The sequence below is a fragment of the Amblyomma americanum genome, chromosome 8, assembly GCF_052857255.1.
Source record: "Amblyomma americanum isolate KBUSLIRL-KWMA chromosome 8, ASM5285725v1, whole genome shotgun sequence".
Lineage (NCBI taxonomy): Eukaryota > Metazoa > Arthropoda > Arachnida > Ixodida > Ixodidae > Amblyomma > Amblyomma americanum.
The window spans coordinates 26,595,097-26,611,952 of record NC_135504.1 but is presented as its reverse complement, the minus strand read 5'-3'; the positions used below and the strand labels follow the sequence as shown (position 1 = coordinate 26,611,952).

The 16,856-nt window shown below is 48.9% G+C and overlaps 1 protein-coding gene across 12 annotated transcripts in view; it reads left to right on the top strand.

Moving 5' to 3' along the window:
* Positions 1 to 16,856, top strand: part of LOC144101188 (RNA binding protein fox-1 homolog 2-like) — a 437,474-nt gene that overhangs the window by 336,094 nt on the left and 84,524 nt on the right. For all 12 annotated transcript variants that reach the window (XM_077634247.1, XM_077634253.1, XM_077634248.1 and 9 more), the window contains one exon: positions 10,077 to 10,208. In XM_077634247.1, the coding sequence (XP_077490373.1) occupies positions 10,077 to 10,208 (132 nt within the window). The remainder of the gene's footprint in view (positions 1 to 10,076; positions 10,209 to 16,856) is intronic.

Here is a 16,856-nt window from a genome sequence, read left to right as displayed (position 1 = left end):
AAATTTCGACCACCTGGAGTTTTTTTAACGTGCACTGGCATCGCCCAGTACACGGGCCTCTAGAATTTCGCCTCCATCGAAATTCGACCGCCGCGGCCGGGATCGAACCCGCGTCTTTCGGGCCAGCAGCCGAGCGCCATAACCACCCAGCCACCGCGGCGGCTAGAGTGTGTAATTGAATATATAGTTAATTGAAATAACTGAGAAAACGAAAAATGCGTTCAAAGGTGTCAAACTGCTGATGCTAAGTATCGGTGTATATCGTCGCCCTACTAAAAAAAATTTTGTTAAAAGAAAAATTCATTTAAAGGGTCGCATCAGCACCAGATGACGGACTAAACGGCGTACGCTATCGCGTCAACTCATAAGCGCAGCATAGGAGTCCTCCAACATTTTGATTTTTGCTTTCTCAAAAAAGATGTACCGCCTGATGGTCCCTACTGTTTGCTTCGTTTCATGTGCCACCACACGTTTCATGTGCCACCACACGTTTCATGTACCACCACACTTGGTTCGCAAGCTTGCCCCGATGGCACTCGGGATGCGTGCAGTAGCTTTTTGTGCGCACGTTTGAGCGCACGCCCAAACACGTGCATGCATGCTTACGTGCTTTATTCCCGCATTTGAGCAGGTCGCTGTGGGAAGCTTCGCTTTCAGTGAGCGTTGCGTAACGAAGACCGCTCGAGTGCCGTTTTGTTTGCATTATTTTTGAGGACACAGTTACTCTTCTTGCGATCCAGTTACAGAACAGGCCGTGTAGATTCTGCCTCGATTTATACCGCCGCTGCGCAGCCCCGGCTTTTTCAAAAGCCTGAATTTTTTTTTTGTCTTTGTTGCTGTGCGATACTTTATCGATCTTCGCGATGTTCACGTGCTAGGGCAAATCAGTCGTTGTGAACCGTTGGTCGGGCTGCATCAGGTCATATAATGATATTTGTAGGCTTCTGTTGTTCGGATTGGTTTAGGTGGCTTACGGGGTTTAACGTCCCAAAGTGACTCAGGCTATGAGGGACGCCGTAGTGGAGGGTTGCGGGTAATTTCGACCGCCTGGGGGTTCTTCAGCGTGCACTGCAGACATCGCGCAGTACACGGGCCTCTAGCATTTCGCCTCCATCGAAATGCGACCGCCGCGGCCGGGATCGAACCTGCGTCTTTCGGATCAGCAACCGAGCGTCATAACATGCACTGAGCCACCGCGGCCGCTGTAATGAAAGGTGTATGGAGTTTCTACATACTATGCATAGTCATGCCTCGTAGTCATAGTCATGATCATTCTGCAACCTAGCATGACAGCACTTTAATGTATGCATAGTCATGCCTCGTTGTTAAATCAGGATCATTCTGCAACCTAGCATGACTCGGCACTTTAATGTTTTCGCATTCGCACACGTAAGCAGCCTTAATGTATCTGCCGAGTTTTGTCTTCTCTCCGAGTTCAACATGCTAATGCACTTTTCTGCGCATGCTGTTTTGCGCGAAAATAGAACGTGCACAAGAACTGTTCATGGCTTGAAATCCAGATGCAGGACCTGCTTAAGGGCATCATTCTGCTTCGTTTAACACAATTTGCTTCGCATGCAAGGTGCCCAAGCGGTCGATCCGGGCCGAAGTCTTGAGCGCTCATTAAGCGTTGCTTGAGATTGTTTTTTTTTTTTTCAATATTGAGTGCCTGGGCTTTTGCGTAAGCGCGCGCTTCAACGGATGTTTTTAAGGAGCTCGCAAAAGCACCCATGCTGGCGCCGTGACTGAGTGCTTCCACACTTCGCTGCGTGTGTAGCCGCGGGGTCTCTCATGGCCCCCTACACGAATTCTCACCTGCGCCGCTGAATACCCGGATGTTTAAAGCAGCACGCCTTTTAAGCATGCAGTGACCCCGTTCCTTTAAACACCCCACTCACCTTCACTCTTTCCGAGCTCTTTGTTTGAACTTGTGTGTTTCAGCCAAATCAGTTCTTTTTTTCCCCTCGTGTTCAGGTGCAGTAGCCTGTGTTGATGACTCCGCCGTCGATGGCAGACGACCTTTTGTTATGGCTGTGTAGTGCTCTACACCTCCCTCCGCTTAACGATTCTCGTCTGCAGCGTTACGAGCCGATGTAGCGCCGGCAGAAGCTACGCGGCGCCGGGGCCAACTCGGAATAACTATCGATTAACACTTTGACCTTCTTCAGTTCTCTTTTGTTTTTTGATACTTCGGTCACCGTGCGGTCGTTAGCGTTTTCCGCCCTCGCACGCCATGGTCTCGGAAAACAATTATCGATCCGCGCTTCAGCGCTGCAGCAGACGATAGGCGTCGTGAAAGCAGACGACCGGGCCCGATCCAGAGCGAGAAGGGGGGGGGGGGGGGGGGGGGGGTTAGTGCAGTAAACACGTGGGAGAATGAGGATCAACAGCGCTCGCAATATCCGCTTCGATGTGTCGTCACCCAACATTCATTCTGCGTCACGGTGTCAGGGCGTTCTGCGTCGCGCTCTGAAAGTCCCAAGCCACAGTCGCTTCCGTGGGGAGCGCACGAGCCGCTGCGTAGCCGAGCCGAGTCGAAAGCGCTCGTGTCTAGTTTTAGCGCGCGCCGGTGCTTTCCATTGATTCCGAAGCTCGGTGGATCGTGAGCAGTGTGTGGCGCGACGACAGCAGACGGAGGCTGGCGCGATCCATGCATTCTAATTACGAGGGCATCCATTTTTAATCATTCCGTGTCGTCTGCTGCCGTTTCTGCTCGGGGGGTGCCCTTTGAAGTTCGTCTGCTCGCGAAGCGCGTTCCTTTGTGTTGCCATTCCGCTGTCATGCACTCTGTGCGCCGCGCCGAGTTTCGCTTTATAAATTAGCCGCCCTCCGCGATGTAGTACGCCTTTGAAATAAATCTTCGATTTGCGAACCCGTCGGGTGAAGTGGTTACGGCTTCCGTTTGCTTTTTTTTTTTGTCGTCTTCGTTTCTCCGGAGAATTCGGAGTTCTCGATGTTCGTATTTGAAGCGATCCACTTGCGCAGCCTTTTGATGTGGATAGAGACAAATATTTGCCCTTCCTTTGTCCTTCCTCTGATTCTCTTTCGTCTGCTGTGATCGAGCCGAGAAGCTTTGGCGACTGTTTGTAGCTCGCCTATGCGCAGATCGTTACCTTCTGCTGCCTGTGGGAATGGTGAGACGGGAAGGGTGCGGGGTTCGACCTGGCCATCGTGAATTGAGCTCTTCCTCGCTTCTGTCTCTTTTTGGAGTGCGTTTGAGATAACTCACTCGGGAGCGGAGCTGGGGCGCAGGCGGAACATAAAACAAGGTCCCGCTGCGATATCGACTCCGTCCTTGCGTCGCGTAAGGCCTTTCCTCTTCCATGTCTTCGTCGAGATTCCCTCCCAGGTTGTTTGCCAGTCATTTCTTACGGAACGTGTTTCATGATGTTCATATATATATATATATATATATATATATATATATATATATATATATATATATATATATATATATATATATATATATATATATATATATATATATATATATATATATACATTTTTTTCCCGCTCGCGTCGCTCCGAGACCCGAAGATAAATGGTTCGTAATGCGACGTTCGTGCATTCTCCCTCGCCACGGCGCGGTGCATGTGCTCAATGGCCGTTGTGCAGAAATTGCCCTCCCTTGCTTAAGAAGCGAAAGGCAGCTTTGTGGGTTTTTTTTTTTGTTTCGACTGGAAAACATTTCACAGCATTCTGTAGCGGCGATTCAATTTACTAAGAATGTCGTACGCTACATTGCGCTGTGCCAATCTTTAGATTTTATGGGCCTTGTTGTGTTAAAGCGACTCAGGCTATGAGGGGCGCCATAGTGGAGGGCTCCGGATAGCTTAGACCTCCTGCGGTCCTTAAACTTGCGCTGACATCGCACAGTGCACTGACCTCTGGCATTTCGCCTCCATCGAATTGCGACGGCCGCAGGCGGGATCGAACCCGCGTCTTTCGGGTCAGCAGCCCGGCTTCATAACCACTGACCCATTGTAGATCAAGCCTCGTGCGGTGTTTTTGGTCTAGTGAGGCATACAAATAACGCGATATAAATATCTGCTTGCTTGCGAGGTGGCATTCGGCGATTGTATCGCTCTTTTAGAATGTCTCACGCGAGCTGAACCGCACTTGCGACGTCACAGCCGCTTATCGGGATCTGAAAGCGAAACTGTAATTCAGGAATACAATCACGAGTTATTTGCAGCGGGCCTTCGCGAATTTATCGCGGAGATTCATGTTTGCGAATGTCTCGCGCTTCAGTCAAGAGAGAGAACACCCAGCGAAAGTTTGGTGCCCAGCTCTTTCGCGATATTGACGAGGCAGAACAGAGAGAGAGGGGGGGGGAGGGGGGGGGGGGGGCTCATTCGTTTTCGGACAGATACGGCTGCGCCTAGCCCTGCAGGTCGTTTACGAACTCCACAGCTCGGGTTTTGTTCGGAGCCCCGGGGTCGAGTGGCCCTTTTCTCCAGTGCTCCGTCCGCTTCCTTAGCCTCGCGTCTCGAAAGCTGAGTGCCAAGTTTTTCTAGAAGAAGAAGCAAGACTAAAAGCCCGCGCTGGTTCCGAGTCATCAGCCCTCGCTCCGATGTGCCGCGGGGCGCGGCACCTAATGTGGTGTATAATGTTATTGCTCCGCCGCCTTAACTGAATCATTGTTTCTTCCCTCAGTTTATCACTGGTGGTTATCTTTTTCTTTATCCCTTCGTCCCATCATTCTCTCCTGTGATTTTGTACGGTGCCCATAATTCCAGATTTCTTTTTTTTTCCACCGGCGGTGGCTCCCTCTGGGCACCGCGGAGCCAGCGCTCGTCGTTGTCTTTTCGAAGTTCTTTGCCCCCCCCCCCCCCCCCCCCCCCTCCCTGTAATCCTTCTTTCCGCACTGATCTGGTTTTCGAGTGAGCGAAAGTTCTGGCTCGCGTTTATTCATTTGTTTGTTTGTTTTTTGCTCCTCTTTCCTTGAGCACTCGCTGTTTTGCTTTTCGGAAGTGAAAGTTGCGGCTGGTCTTTCGCTCTGTTTTTTCCTCTTTCACGCTCACTGGTATCCTTACTGGCTTTTTTTTCATTTTTTAAATATATTTACTGGCTTTTGTAACGCACGGTAGGATGAACGCAACGTGGGTTGTTTCCTTGTGTGGTAATTTTTCGTGTCTCTATATTTTTTATTCTCGGATGTCTAAGGAAAGATAGAAAAAAGGAAGAAAGAAGTAAATGAAAAGGGATTTTCATTACGAGGTGGAAAGATCTGTAAAGAAAAACAAATCTGCGTGTGGTGACACGGTGTCTGGTTATCTGCTTTCTTCACGGTCATTTCGCGCAGGTGACATTTCTCGAAAAATCTCGAGGAAAGATCAAACTCCCAAGTGTCGTGCCACTCACACCACTCACACATGTCGTTTGCTTTGATAGACCGCTGTACGGCAGCGCCGCCTTGTGGGAACAAGAAAGTGTTCAACGCAACTGAATGCAAGCGTACAAAATCAAAAGCTACAAAGGTAACATTTCTGAAGAAGAAAAAAATTATATTCACTACGATAGCTTGCATGGAGTTCGTCTTGGATGCGGCGTTCCTTGGTTTATTTTTCTTTTTTTTTCTTTTTAGACTGTCATTTTTAGGCTTCCAGCTTTCGCTTTCCTCGATCCTCGCCTCTTGATCCGGCTTACTTCCCGAGTGTGCGTGTGTTTGGAGCGTCCGTAACAAGCTTTCAGACTTGTAGCGCTGTCGAAAGCTAATTGCGTGATAGCCTTGTAAAAGTAGTCTATAGACAGTCTATGGACTTCTTACTCGGCGTTACTCAACGGAACGCGCTCATCGTTAAGGCGCCAAGCCGCGTCTACTTGCCCGATACGCCACAGCTTTTGCTCTCTAACCACGTTCAGCAGTAGTTAAACCGCAGCTAATTTTTTCAAGCGAAAACCTTCACTACGCTAGCGACCTTCAGTCCACCCAACGATAGCCGTGTATGACCATATGTGGTACAGCTGTGGTCGAAATTATTCCAGAGCCCTCCACTACGGCACCTCCTTCTTCCTTTCTTCTTTCACTCCCTCCCTTATCCCTTCCCTAACGGCGCGGTTCAGGTGTCCACGATATATGAGCAGATACTGCGCCATTTCCTTTCCCCCAAAACCAATTATTATTATTAATATTATTATTATTATTATTACAGCTGTGGTGTCGAATCCTTGACCCCTGACCTTTAGTTGATCTTTGACATTAGGTGACCCCTTTGGGTTGACCTTTGACCTTGAGAACATCGGATGGGGTGATGCGAAGCCACGTGATGACATCCGATGGGAGTGTCGTAAGACCATGTGATACCACGTCATAGCCACGTGGTCGTGTGGGTATATATAGAACAGCTGTCACGAGCGTGTAGCGGAGCTTAGCTTAGCAAGGGTGCTTTCTTTTCGCTGAATTCTAGGGTTAGCCAGGTTAAGCCACTGCCATTTTTTTTTTAGTACTGGTACAGGAGTGTTGATGAGGCGATCGTTCAGCGTCCCATGAAGGACCGCCTAATCGTCCGCGTCGTCTGCTGGCAGCTTGCCAGCACCTGCGTCGTCTGCTCGGCCGAGCAGACTACACTGCTGGAACTGACAAAATCGCTCTGTGCTCATGCGCGCAGACTCGTCCGTTTTGTCGCCGCAGTCCTTCGTGGGACGCTGAATGACCGTCTTGTCGACTTTGCTGTGATTTTCACTAAAAAAAAAAAAACTGGAGCACTGCACACGGTATACCCGTTGAGGTCTGTGGAGCGTACCGCGTTCGCTCGCGCCACTGAGCAGCACCCAACTTACGGAGTCTGAAACTACGATTGTGTGGGTCTTTCTCGCATGTTAAGTTTCCCCCTCTTGGTCTATATCCCCTTGTTTCTTTCAAAAAGCTATCTCAAGCTTGAAAACCAAAATCTAAAAATAAACAAAACGTCGAGAAAACGTCAGAAAGCCATGAAAAGCCGCAACATGGTATGCTGCGAAGCAAGTCGGGACGGAGATTGAAATTCACCGGCATCACCCGTGTATCTCTTTAGCATTTTATTACGTTTCCCGAGTAGGGATATGGCGAAAACTGCTTTGGCTCTGTCGAACCTCCAGCCAACCCCCCCCCCCCCCCCCCCCCCTACCTGACAGATTTTAAAATCCGCGAACTGCTGCTTACTTCAAAGTTCCAGAGTGAGCTGTTCTTTTTTTCTCCTTTTTGTTCCCTAATGCGTCGGGAACCAAGGAGGTGTTTTTTCCTTTAAATTTCCCGGGTAATGTAAATTGATCGATCGGCTGCGTACAAACAAGGGACGCGCACTCCGCGTCACCTCCGTGCAGGTAACCCAACCCGAATGCAAAACATGAGACCCGCGTGAAGAGCAGCGCCGTAGGGGAGTTGAGGTATTGCTCCCCATCCGTGCAAGGAAAAAAAGGACCGAGGGAAGGATGGGGGGGGGGGGGGGGGGCTCTTCTCTTAGCAAGAAGCAATCTCCAGGCTTCTCCGCGCGGTAACATTAGAAGCAGCACGGCGAAAATAAAAAAAACGTCGAAAAAGGACACCGCCGGGATAGCGAAGAGCCGGCGCACGTTTATCTATTTATTCGATTTTTCATCCCCAGGAGGTGCTTCCTGTTTTCGTCCACTTCTTTCGCGTGTACGCCCCCGGAGGCGTGAAAAAGCGAGCTCGAAAGCAAAAAACTAAACAAAAATATCGGTTCAGCTATTTAAGCTTCGGAAATAGGGAGAGAGCAGATGACACCCGCGAGGGGGGGGGGGGGGGGGAACGCACCGAATATCAACCGGCACCGCTCGAGGGCAGGGCTGTTTCATACCTCTCCATCTCCTTTCTTACCCTTACGAGAAAAATAGGAAGGCCAGGAGGCGGGGGGGGGGGGGGGGGGGGGGAGAGGGGCTGCCGACGTCACGGTTTCTTGCTTTCTTTTATTGCGTTCGTCCCTAATGCTTCCTGCGCTATTGTCTGCTTTCCTTTGCTTCGTCTGCTTCTATTTTACTCGTCTGCTACAGTCTCCTCTTCCCCTCATCTCTCTTCCGGTCATGTCTTTCAAAGTTCCTCATTCAGGTCATTTCTTTTTTACACCTTTGTTTTTCTTCTTCTTCATCTTCCTCCGTTTTTTCTCTACATCTGCAATCATCTTACGAGTTTTGTTTTAAACCGTCCTCCTCCGTGCTTTCTTTTTCCTCTAAGGGAAAGGGAGGGATTGAAGCTCCTGTTATATGACGGGAAGGCGGTTAAATTGAATTTGGTGCTCTCCGGTGCCTGTGCCGTTTGTTTGACTCGTGGCCTCTTTCATTGTGCGTGTTTTTTCTGGCGGAAAGACGGGCAAGAATTGACGGCGTCGTGAGACGAGTGTCGAAAGGAGCGGGCCACTGTGGCTGCCTTGACGCTCGGTATCGCATGCTACCGATTGGATGGTCACTGTGGAACGTCGAGCCGCAGTTTTAAACGCGGGCTGATCGACAGTGGCGGTGCAGGCGCGCCATGCCGCTGACAACAGGTGCTGCATTGTGCGACAGTGAGTCCGGAGAAGTGTTAAGGAAGTCGCCTATATCGAGCACTGTCCCCTCTCTCTCTCTCTCTCTGTTGTCTCACGCTCACTATTGCGTCTCTTTACGAAGTGGACCAGACCTGAAACTAGTCGCCGACACACAAGGACAGTCTAAGGTTAAGAACGAAAGAGACGTGGAACATGATCCCGCACTTTTAATTTTTTGGTGGAAAATGGTTTATGGGAGTTTGACGCCCCAAAGCGACTCAGGCTGTGAGGGGGACGGCTTAGTCAAGGGCTCCGTAAATTTTGACCACGTGGGGTTCTTTAACGTGCACTGACACCGCACAATACACGGGCCTGTAGAATTTCTCCGCCATCGAAAATCGACCGCCGCAGCCGGGATCGAACCCGCGTCTTTCGGGTCAGCAGCCGAGCGCCGTAACCACTGAGCCATAGTCGTGACGATGGAAAATGTACAGGCTGAATTTCCTCAAGGAGTTACCCTTATAAAAATGGGCTACAGACAGTCTATAGACTTCTTATAGACTCTATTGCCTTCCTGTAGGTATTTCTTTTTGTCTAGTCGTAGTCTATGGACTGCCTATAGACTAAAGTCTACGAAAATTATATGGCCTAAATCTATAATATAGACTGGCTATATAGGACTTGCGTTGCCTATAGACTGTTCTCTGGGGTTTGCCTATAGAGTGTGTATAGACGTGATAGACAGAAGTCTATGGACAGTCTATAGACTGTCTAAAGAAATTTTTGTAAGGGCTAGAGTGTTACCCCAGAGCAGAGCTTGTTTCAAGCACAGAAGTCTTTGGACAGTCTATAGACTGTCTAAAGAAATTTTTGTAAGGGCTAGAGTGTTACCCCAGAGCAGAGCTTGTTTCAAGCACAGAAGTCTTTGGACAGTCTATAGACTGTCTAAAGAAATTTTTGTAAGGGCTAGAGTGTTACCCCTGAGCAGAGCTTGTTTCAAGCACAGAAGTCTTTGGACAGTCTATAGACTGTCTAAAGAAATTTTTGTAAAGGCTAGCGTGTTACCCCTGAGCAGAGCTTCTTTCACCCACAGAAGTCTATGGACAGTCTATAGACTGTCTAAAGAAATGTTTGTAAAGGCTAGAGTGTTACCCCTGAGCAGAGCTTGTTTCAGGCACAGATGTCTTTGGACAGTCTATAGACTGTTTAAAGAAATTTTTGTAAAGGCTAGAGTGCTACCCCTGAGCAGAGCTTCTTTCAACCACAGAAGTCTATGGACGGTTTATAGAGTGTCTAAAGAAATTTTTGTGAGGGCTAGAGTGTTACCCCTGAGCAGAGCTTCTTTCACCCACAGAAGTCCATGGGCAGTCTATAGACTGTCTAAAGAAATTTCTGTAATGGCTAGAGTGTTACCCCTGAGCAGAGCTTGTTTCAAGCACAGAAGTCTACGGACAGTCTATAGACTGTCTAAAGAAATTTTTGCAAGTGCTAGCGTTTGTTTGAGCCACTACTTTGTTCCAGCGCTTGACGCCACCTTGTAGCCCAGAGAGAGCGGGCATTAATGTCTTCTTCTTTTCCCCCTTTCTTTCTTTCTCTCCTTTCGCGCGTATGCAGCACATGGTGCAGACGCAGATGGCGTCCGGCTACCCCCAGTACGTGACACAGAACGGCGGCGACCGGGCTGACGGCAAGGAGGGATCCTTCGGCCTGCCCATCGTCACCACCAACGGCGTAGAGCAGCAGACGGTGAGCGGGGCGGACCTTTTTTTTTTCCTTCGCTCTTCTCTCTATCCGTGCTCGCTTCTTTGTTGCAAACTCTGCCGATCTCTGCGCGACTTGCCGGATCGTCAGGGGGGAGGATTTCGTGGTGACGAGAACCTGAGTGTGAAAAAAAAGAACAAAAGAAATTCCACGTCGTGGGCACGCAGCCTTTTTTTTTTTTATTCTGCCTAACCTCTGTTTGCAGTGAGCTAAAATAAACGCCACGTTGTGGGAGAGTACCGCACGCTGCCTTTTTTTTTTCAGTGTAACTTCTCTGGCTGCAGTGAGCTGAAGTAATTGACGTTTACACCTTCTCAATGCGCTACTGGGAACGGACTTGAGAGAGAATGATCCTTGGGTAGCTCTAGCGTGTCTGAGGCCCAGCGCGCCACTCAGAGAAAAAAGGCAAGGCCTGACCGCTGTCTGTGGCTTGGTTTCGTAAAGAAGGATGTGTAGCTGGGCGAGTTGGTAATAATTCATTGTGGGTGGCACAGCGCGAACATTTAGTTGTTAATAATACATTGTGGGTGGTACGTCACCGACGCGGTAATGTTTTTTTTTTTTCTGTCTGTCGAAGCTTGAGGCTGCGGTATGCAGACATGGTGAGACTGCCTGCAGACCTGGTATTTTTCGCCAGCTGCGATCTCATTTTCGAGCTTTCCTATCAGTCTTAAGATCGAAGTGCAAAAGGTGGCGATCCGGACAAGACCGTGCTTAGAGAACGGCAGAGTATGTTTCCGTGTTCTTTCTGTCCTTGCTCACGCCGACAGTGCTCAGGCTGCGGAAGATGTTGGCTGCGTATGTGGTAAAGCAGTTGGTAACTTCTTCTCTCAGAAAAAAAAAAACGAGGTCGATAAACAAAGGGCCGTTTGCTGTGGCACAAAAATTTTTTAAATAAAGAAATTTACACATTTTTAACCCAGTTAAACCGAGTATGAAATGCAAAAACGCTTGGTTTCGATTTAGCTCCACTATTACCTAAGCATTGCCTCACACTGTCCTCCGAGAGAATTTCTTTTAAACTTTCATACGTGACGTTCCCCTAGCCACATCGTATCCTAGTCATTTCATCTCAGAGGTCAAAACTCAAGGTTCGAATGGCCTCACATTGTCCTCCGGGACAATTTCTTTAAGCTCCCGTACCTCGTAACCTTTCCCTAGCCACACCGTATCATAGTCATTTCATATCAGAGGTCAAAGGTCAAAGGTCAAAAGGCTTCACATTGTTCTCCGAGACAACTTCTTTTGAGCTCCCGTACCGCGTAACCTTTCCCTAGCCACAGCGTATCCCAGTCATTTGATCTCAGAGGTCACAGGTCAAGAGTCAAAGGTCGAGGCTTCAAAGACCCATCGGCTTTTTCAGGATTGCTGTGTGCTTTCGCACTAAAAAAGAATCAAATTGGCGCTTCGTCGCAGAATAAAATCTCAGTGAGGCTAGGCACGCGGAATTACGGTACATTTTATCCCATAGCTATAAATTAACGGAAGACACGTATGATGAGCACAACGTAACGACAGTGTCGTTAGTTTTGAACAACTATGTACGATAGAGTGTGGCAAGGTTGCAGCTTACCGTCAGTGTTTACTCTCAGCTTACCGTCAGCGGTATTCAACATGCATTTATATAATTTATATTGGTCTTCCCACACAGCGTTCGTAACTTTGGAATATGGCGCACTTCACTTCGTTTGCCGTAGTCGCAAGCTTCTGTTTTAGGCGTTCAAATCTTTCTCGCCTGCTTTTAAAAAGTTGCGAGAAACCGTGCCGGCTCTTCTGCCGCCTGAGCACTTTCGGAACTGGTGTACTACATTTTTGCAGGTCTAGCAATGCCTTGGAAGAGGTCGCTTTCGTGCGAGCAGCCATCGTACGCCATCGCCTAGTGTTTACTGCGCACTGTAAAACAGCTGATGCTTTGTTACCTACACTGTAGACAGAAAGGAGTGAAAACTGAGTGAACTTTCTTCTAGCGCACACCCTTTTATGTAATGGTGAGAGCTGGAGGACAGTTTACTCCCGTATATGCGTATTAGAGTGTTTAGAGTGTACAGGGCCAATTCTCTTCACACTGTACCGTTTTCCCGTTTCCGAAATCGACCCCAGTGTCGTGTCGGTTTTGCGCACACGATGATTGCGAACACGAAAGCGGCCCTCTTCCGAGTCGTTAAGCGCAGGATTGTTATGGAAACGGAGAGTTTTTCAGGAAAGACTCCTCTTCACTGCTTCCAGATTCGTCTGCTTCTCTCTCGTTTTATTTTTTTTTTCACCTCCTCTCCCTTAGTGGTTGGCCATGCGATTGGTTCTTTCTGGCCACATGTCTCATGCGCATGCGTGGTTCTGCATGCCTGGCTCTGACGTAGTTTTGCCATGTGTCACACTACTCGTGCACTCTAAACGGAAAGGAGTGAAAAAAAGGAGTAAGTTGTCTTCTAGCGCACACTCTTTTGTATAATGGTGTGAGCTGGAGGACAGTTTACTCCCTTTTTTCTCCCGTACAGGCGTGTTTAGAGTGTGGGGAGGGGTGAAGAACAATCACCGCTGCTGCTGCGCGCGGTATGCTCTCAGAACGCGGGCGCTAGGAGGCCTCCGCACACACGCATTTTCCCCTTAGCTCCGCGATGACGTCACTCGTGACGCAGTTTTGTGTCTGCCTCGGCTGCTCACTGGATGGCGTTTCATTTTTAACCCCCCTCCACCCCCTCGCCTTGTTTCCCCCCTGGCGCCTGCGCGGGACTTAGATCTGAGTTTGGGACTGCGCCTTGCTGTGCACCGGTCACGCCCACTTCGGTGACGTCACGAGAGGTGGTCTCTGGTTGGCTGCTTGGAACGCATGCTGCGTGCGCTGTTGGTTTGTGTGCGTGTGTGTGAGTGCATCGGAGCGCGGGAATGGTAGCTTTTCTTACTGGTCACTTACTCTTACACCCCCCCCCCCTTTTTTTTTTCCTTCTGTGTTTTCACCGCCATCGTTCCTACCTACCTATCTCCCTGCCCACCCCACTCCCAATTCCCCGAAGACATTCTCAGAAGCGAAGCTGTTTTGCTTGTATCAGAAAAAAAGGGGCTTCGGAATTTGCGGGATAACGTTAACTGTGATAACGCGACCGAGCATTGCTTAGGTCAGGTTTGTCGATAAATTCGTTATATCGGGGCTGTCCTTTGCTGTGCGTTTACTTCAGTGGAGAGAGTCGGTTGGGGACCCCTGATGGACTTGCAGGCCTGCGTAGATTATTGGATGGTGCGCCCATGTCCGAAGTTTCATCGTGTACGTAGCATTAGTCCTTCGCGCTCAACCATCCTTTGCAGCTCGAAAAGAACTATTAGGATTTTGTTGCGGCAATCGTCTTTGTTTTTAGACGCGTCGATCCCTCGCCTTAAGCCGAAGAATAAAATTAAATATGCTGGCGTTTGTTTTTTCGTTGTACGTAGGCAGTCTAGGAACAGTAGCGATTTTAAAACGATAATATCTGAATTCACGGCCTACCGGCATTTTGGTATAGGAACAACTTGCCTAGGAAGTCACGCTTTCTGTTAAAGCATAACGGAATGTGAGCTGCCGTGACTGCCAAGCGTCTCCTGGGTTCGCCTACCGCAGCTTTCAGCTACAACGCACCCCGTGCTGTCCACGTGTAGACGGCTGCTAAGACCGGGGGTGTTGATCTAGAATCTCGGCCGATGTCTAACCCAGGGCCTTCCCTCCTCTCCCTTTCTCCCCCACTTGTGCGGTCTCAACTCTCCCCGTTTCCCTATACCCTTCCCTTCCTTCCCGTCCCGAGCATCTGCACGTCGCACCTGACATGTTTACCTGGCTGTCTGTCGTAGAGAAGTATACACACTCACTGTCTGACGCTGGCTGCGCTGTCTTTGTGTTGACCTTAGCCGGCGCGCTGGACACGCGTCGCGACCTGTCCAATGCTCCGGGGGCGAATATGCTGCGGTGAAGGCTGTGTGTTCGCGCGGGCGCATTCTAACCCAACTCGTCCAACATCTTTGACGGCCGTCTCCATTGCTTGCACTCCCGTTGGCTCAAGCGCGGCCGAAGCTTTGTCTCAGCGGAGATCGTGCTGCGTTTTGAAACGTTGGTTTTCTTAACGCAGGTCCTCATTCGCCGATGCGAGCTGTGTTGTATGCATCAACGGATTGAGACGCGCCGGTTAAACGTCTCGATGCCGTAGTTTCTTCTTTCTCTGTCGACGTGCTTGGAAATGTGATCACAGGAACGTTCTTTCTTGCGCTGCGGTTACACCTAAACGCGGCCCGGAAGAGAAACCCCGCGAATTCGTGCTCAGCAGCCGAATGCCTCCTTGCCACCGCGACGGCTGGTCGCAGCTCCGTGCCTTCCACAGCGCGCCGTACGGTATTGTCTTTTCACGATGGCCCGGACCTCTGCTTTAATTATCGTTGCTGTGGTACTCCTCATACAACTCTCGTCTAAAAGCCTGACGCGCTTATTATCCAAAATTCGGCGGCTAGCAGATTACCGCGCCGCCTGCAGTGCGAAAACGGAACTGCTCAATGCTGCATGAAACACGACTGTAGCGGAGAAACCAAACTGATTAAGAAACTATGGCGCCGCTACATTCTGATGCGGCAACAATTAATAGACGGGTTTCAAAGCGGAGATTAGGGTTCTCACAATGGGCGACAAGGCAGTCGCCGGCCGCTATAAGCACTCTTCCCTAACAAAATTGGATTGAATCGAAATAGACGTTTTTTTTTTTTTACGAATGCCATTTAGTGTGAACTCTTGCTCGCATACAAGTTTTGAAACTTTCTCCCCGATGTAACGTAGCAACATAACGCTCAGGAGCCGGCGGGTTCCTTTAGCCCTTTATTTCAATTGAAAACGTCGAATCAAAGTGATAAATTTTTAGGATTTCATAACTAATAGCCGTTTCATTGCAGAAATATACAAAAACATATTCGTTAAGAAAAAAGCTTATCACAGCATAAATAAATTTAGCTAATTATGATTTCTGAAAGTGTCTAAGCCCAGCAAGAAGTTCTACATTACTTGACGATAAAGCTGTGCGCACATGCTCGGGCGCCTGCAGTAGATCTTGATCTAAGTTGTAAACTGTTCCAGCTATTTAGACTGTTTTACCGTTAGCGTTAGGCTTTTCGTGAATTTGTGTTGATCAAAATTATGAACTGTTCCAGCTATTTTAGACTGTTTTATAGTTAGGGTTAGGCTTTTCGCGAATTTGTGTGGATCAAAATTAAAAACTGTTCCAGCTATTTTAGACTGTTTTACCGTTAGGGTTAGGCTTTTCGTGAATTTGTGTTGATCAAAATTGTAAACTGTTCCAGCTATTTTAGACTATTTTACCGTTAGGGTTAGGCTTTTCGTGAATTTGTGTTGATCAAAATTATAAACTTTTCCACATATTTTAGACTGTTTTACCGTTAGGCTTAGGCTTTTCGTGAATTTGTGTTGATCAAAATTAGAAACTGTTCCAGCTATTTTAGACTGTTTTACCGTTAGAGTTAGGCTTTTCGTGAAGTTTTGCTTCACCACGCCTCCTTCATCTCTGGCAGCTGACATTTAGACTTTTATTTAATATGTACGCTGGCAAAGACCATTTGTGCAGTTATGCAACTACTCCGTGTAGCTCTACGTGCAGGTATAAAGTATATATTTTACAATCTGCCTCACAGGTGATACGCCGTGCAAACCATGCTTAAAGAGTGGTAGCGCAAGCTGTAGCAACCAATTAGCTGTGCAGGCCCTCAGGGGAAAAGAAAAATTGCCGACGAAGGCGCCTAGTTTGAGCGATTTATCTCGCCGCCGTTAAGCTCGAGCACTTGTACCGCGGCTGCAAGCCATTTAAGCCCGCGTTTCCTTTTGGGGAGGGCCCCCTAACTCTGTTAGCCGCGAAATCGCTGGCTCATCGAAACTCGCTCGCGATTTTGTGTTTCGTTAGGACGTAAAACCGCAGGAGAGTAATGGTGATTTAGTTTAGAGGAACCCCAAAGAGGTCACATTGAAAAGGGGATAAATGATAGGTAACGTAATGTAAGGACGTTATCCCTCGCGGTGTAAGTTTTATACAGCCGTGCGTGTGGGCGCCCGAAATTGCGCACCACTTTACACGGCAGGGCCGGAGCCATTTTGAGCGTGCGTAGACGCTTTAAGCCGCCGTAGACTGGAGCCGTTACGAACGCCCCGGCCTCCCTCCTCTCGTGTCCCGGATTAACGGCGTTGCGCGAGGAGGAAAAGACATCGCTCTCCCCTGCGCCTCGCTCTAGCCAGAATTTATGTTTAGCGTCCGTTTCTTTTTTTTTTATTCGTCTCCGGCTCGGATATTGGTAGCTCTGTCGCAAGGAATTACCCGTTAATGGAGGGGGGGGGGGGGGGGGGGGGGGGGGCGTCGAAGAGAGCACATTTGCGGCGAATTTCTCGCTATGTGTTGGGATTACTGTCGTTCTTGCTTTTGCTAGTGTAGCTCACGAAGCGCAAGGCAGGCTTAGGGAATTGCTTTCGGAGGTGGAACTGTGAGGGCCGCAACAGGAGAAGAAAAAAAATACGTCGAGTGGCGTCGATTTAGGCCTTTATTTCGTCGCTGGCTGATACTTCTAGAAGTTGGACGCCTTTTAAAAGCTTTCATTGGAACTGAACAGTCCGATGGTAGATGCGGA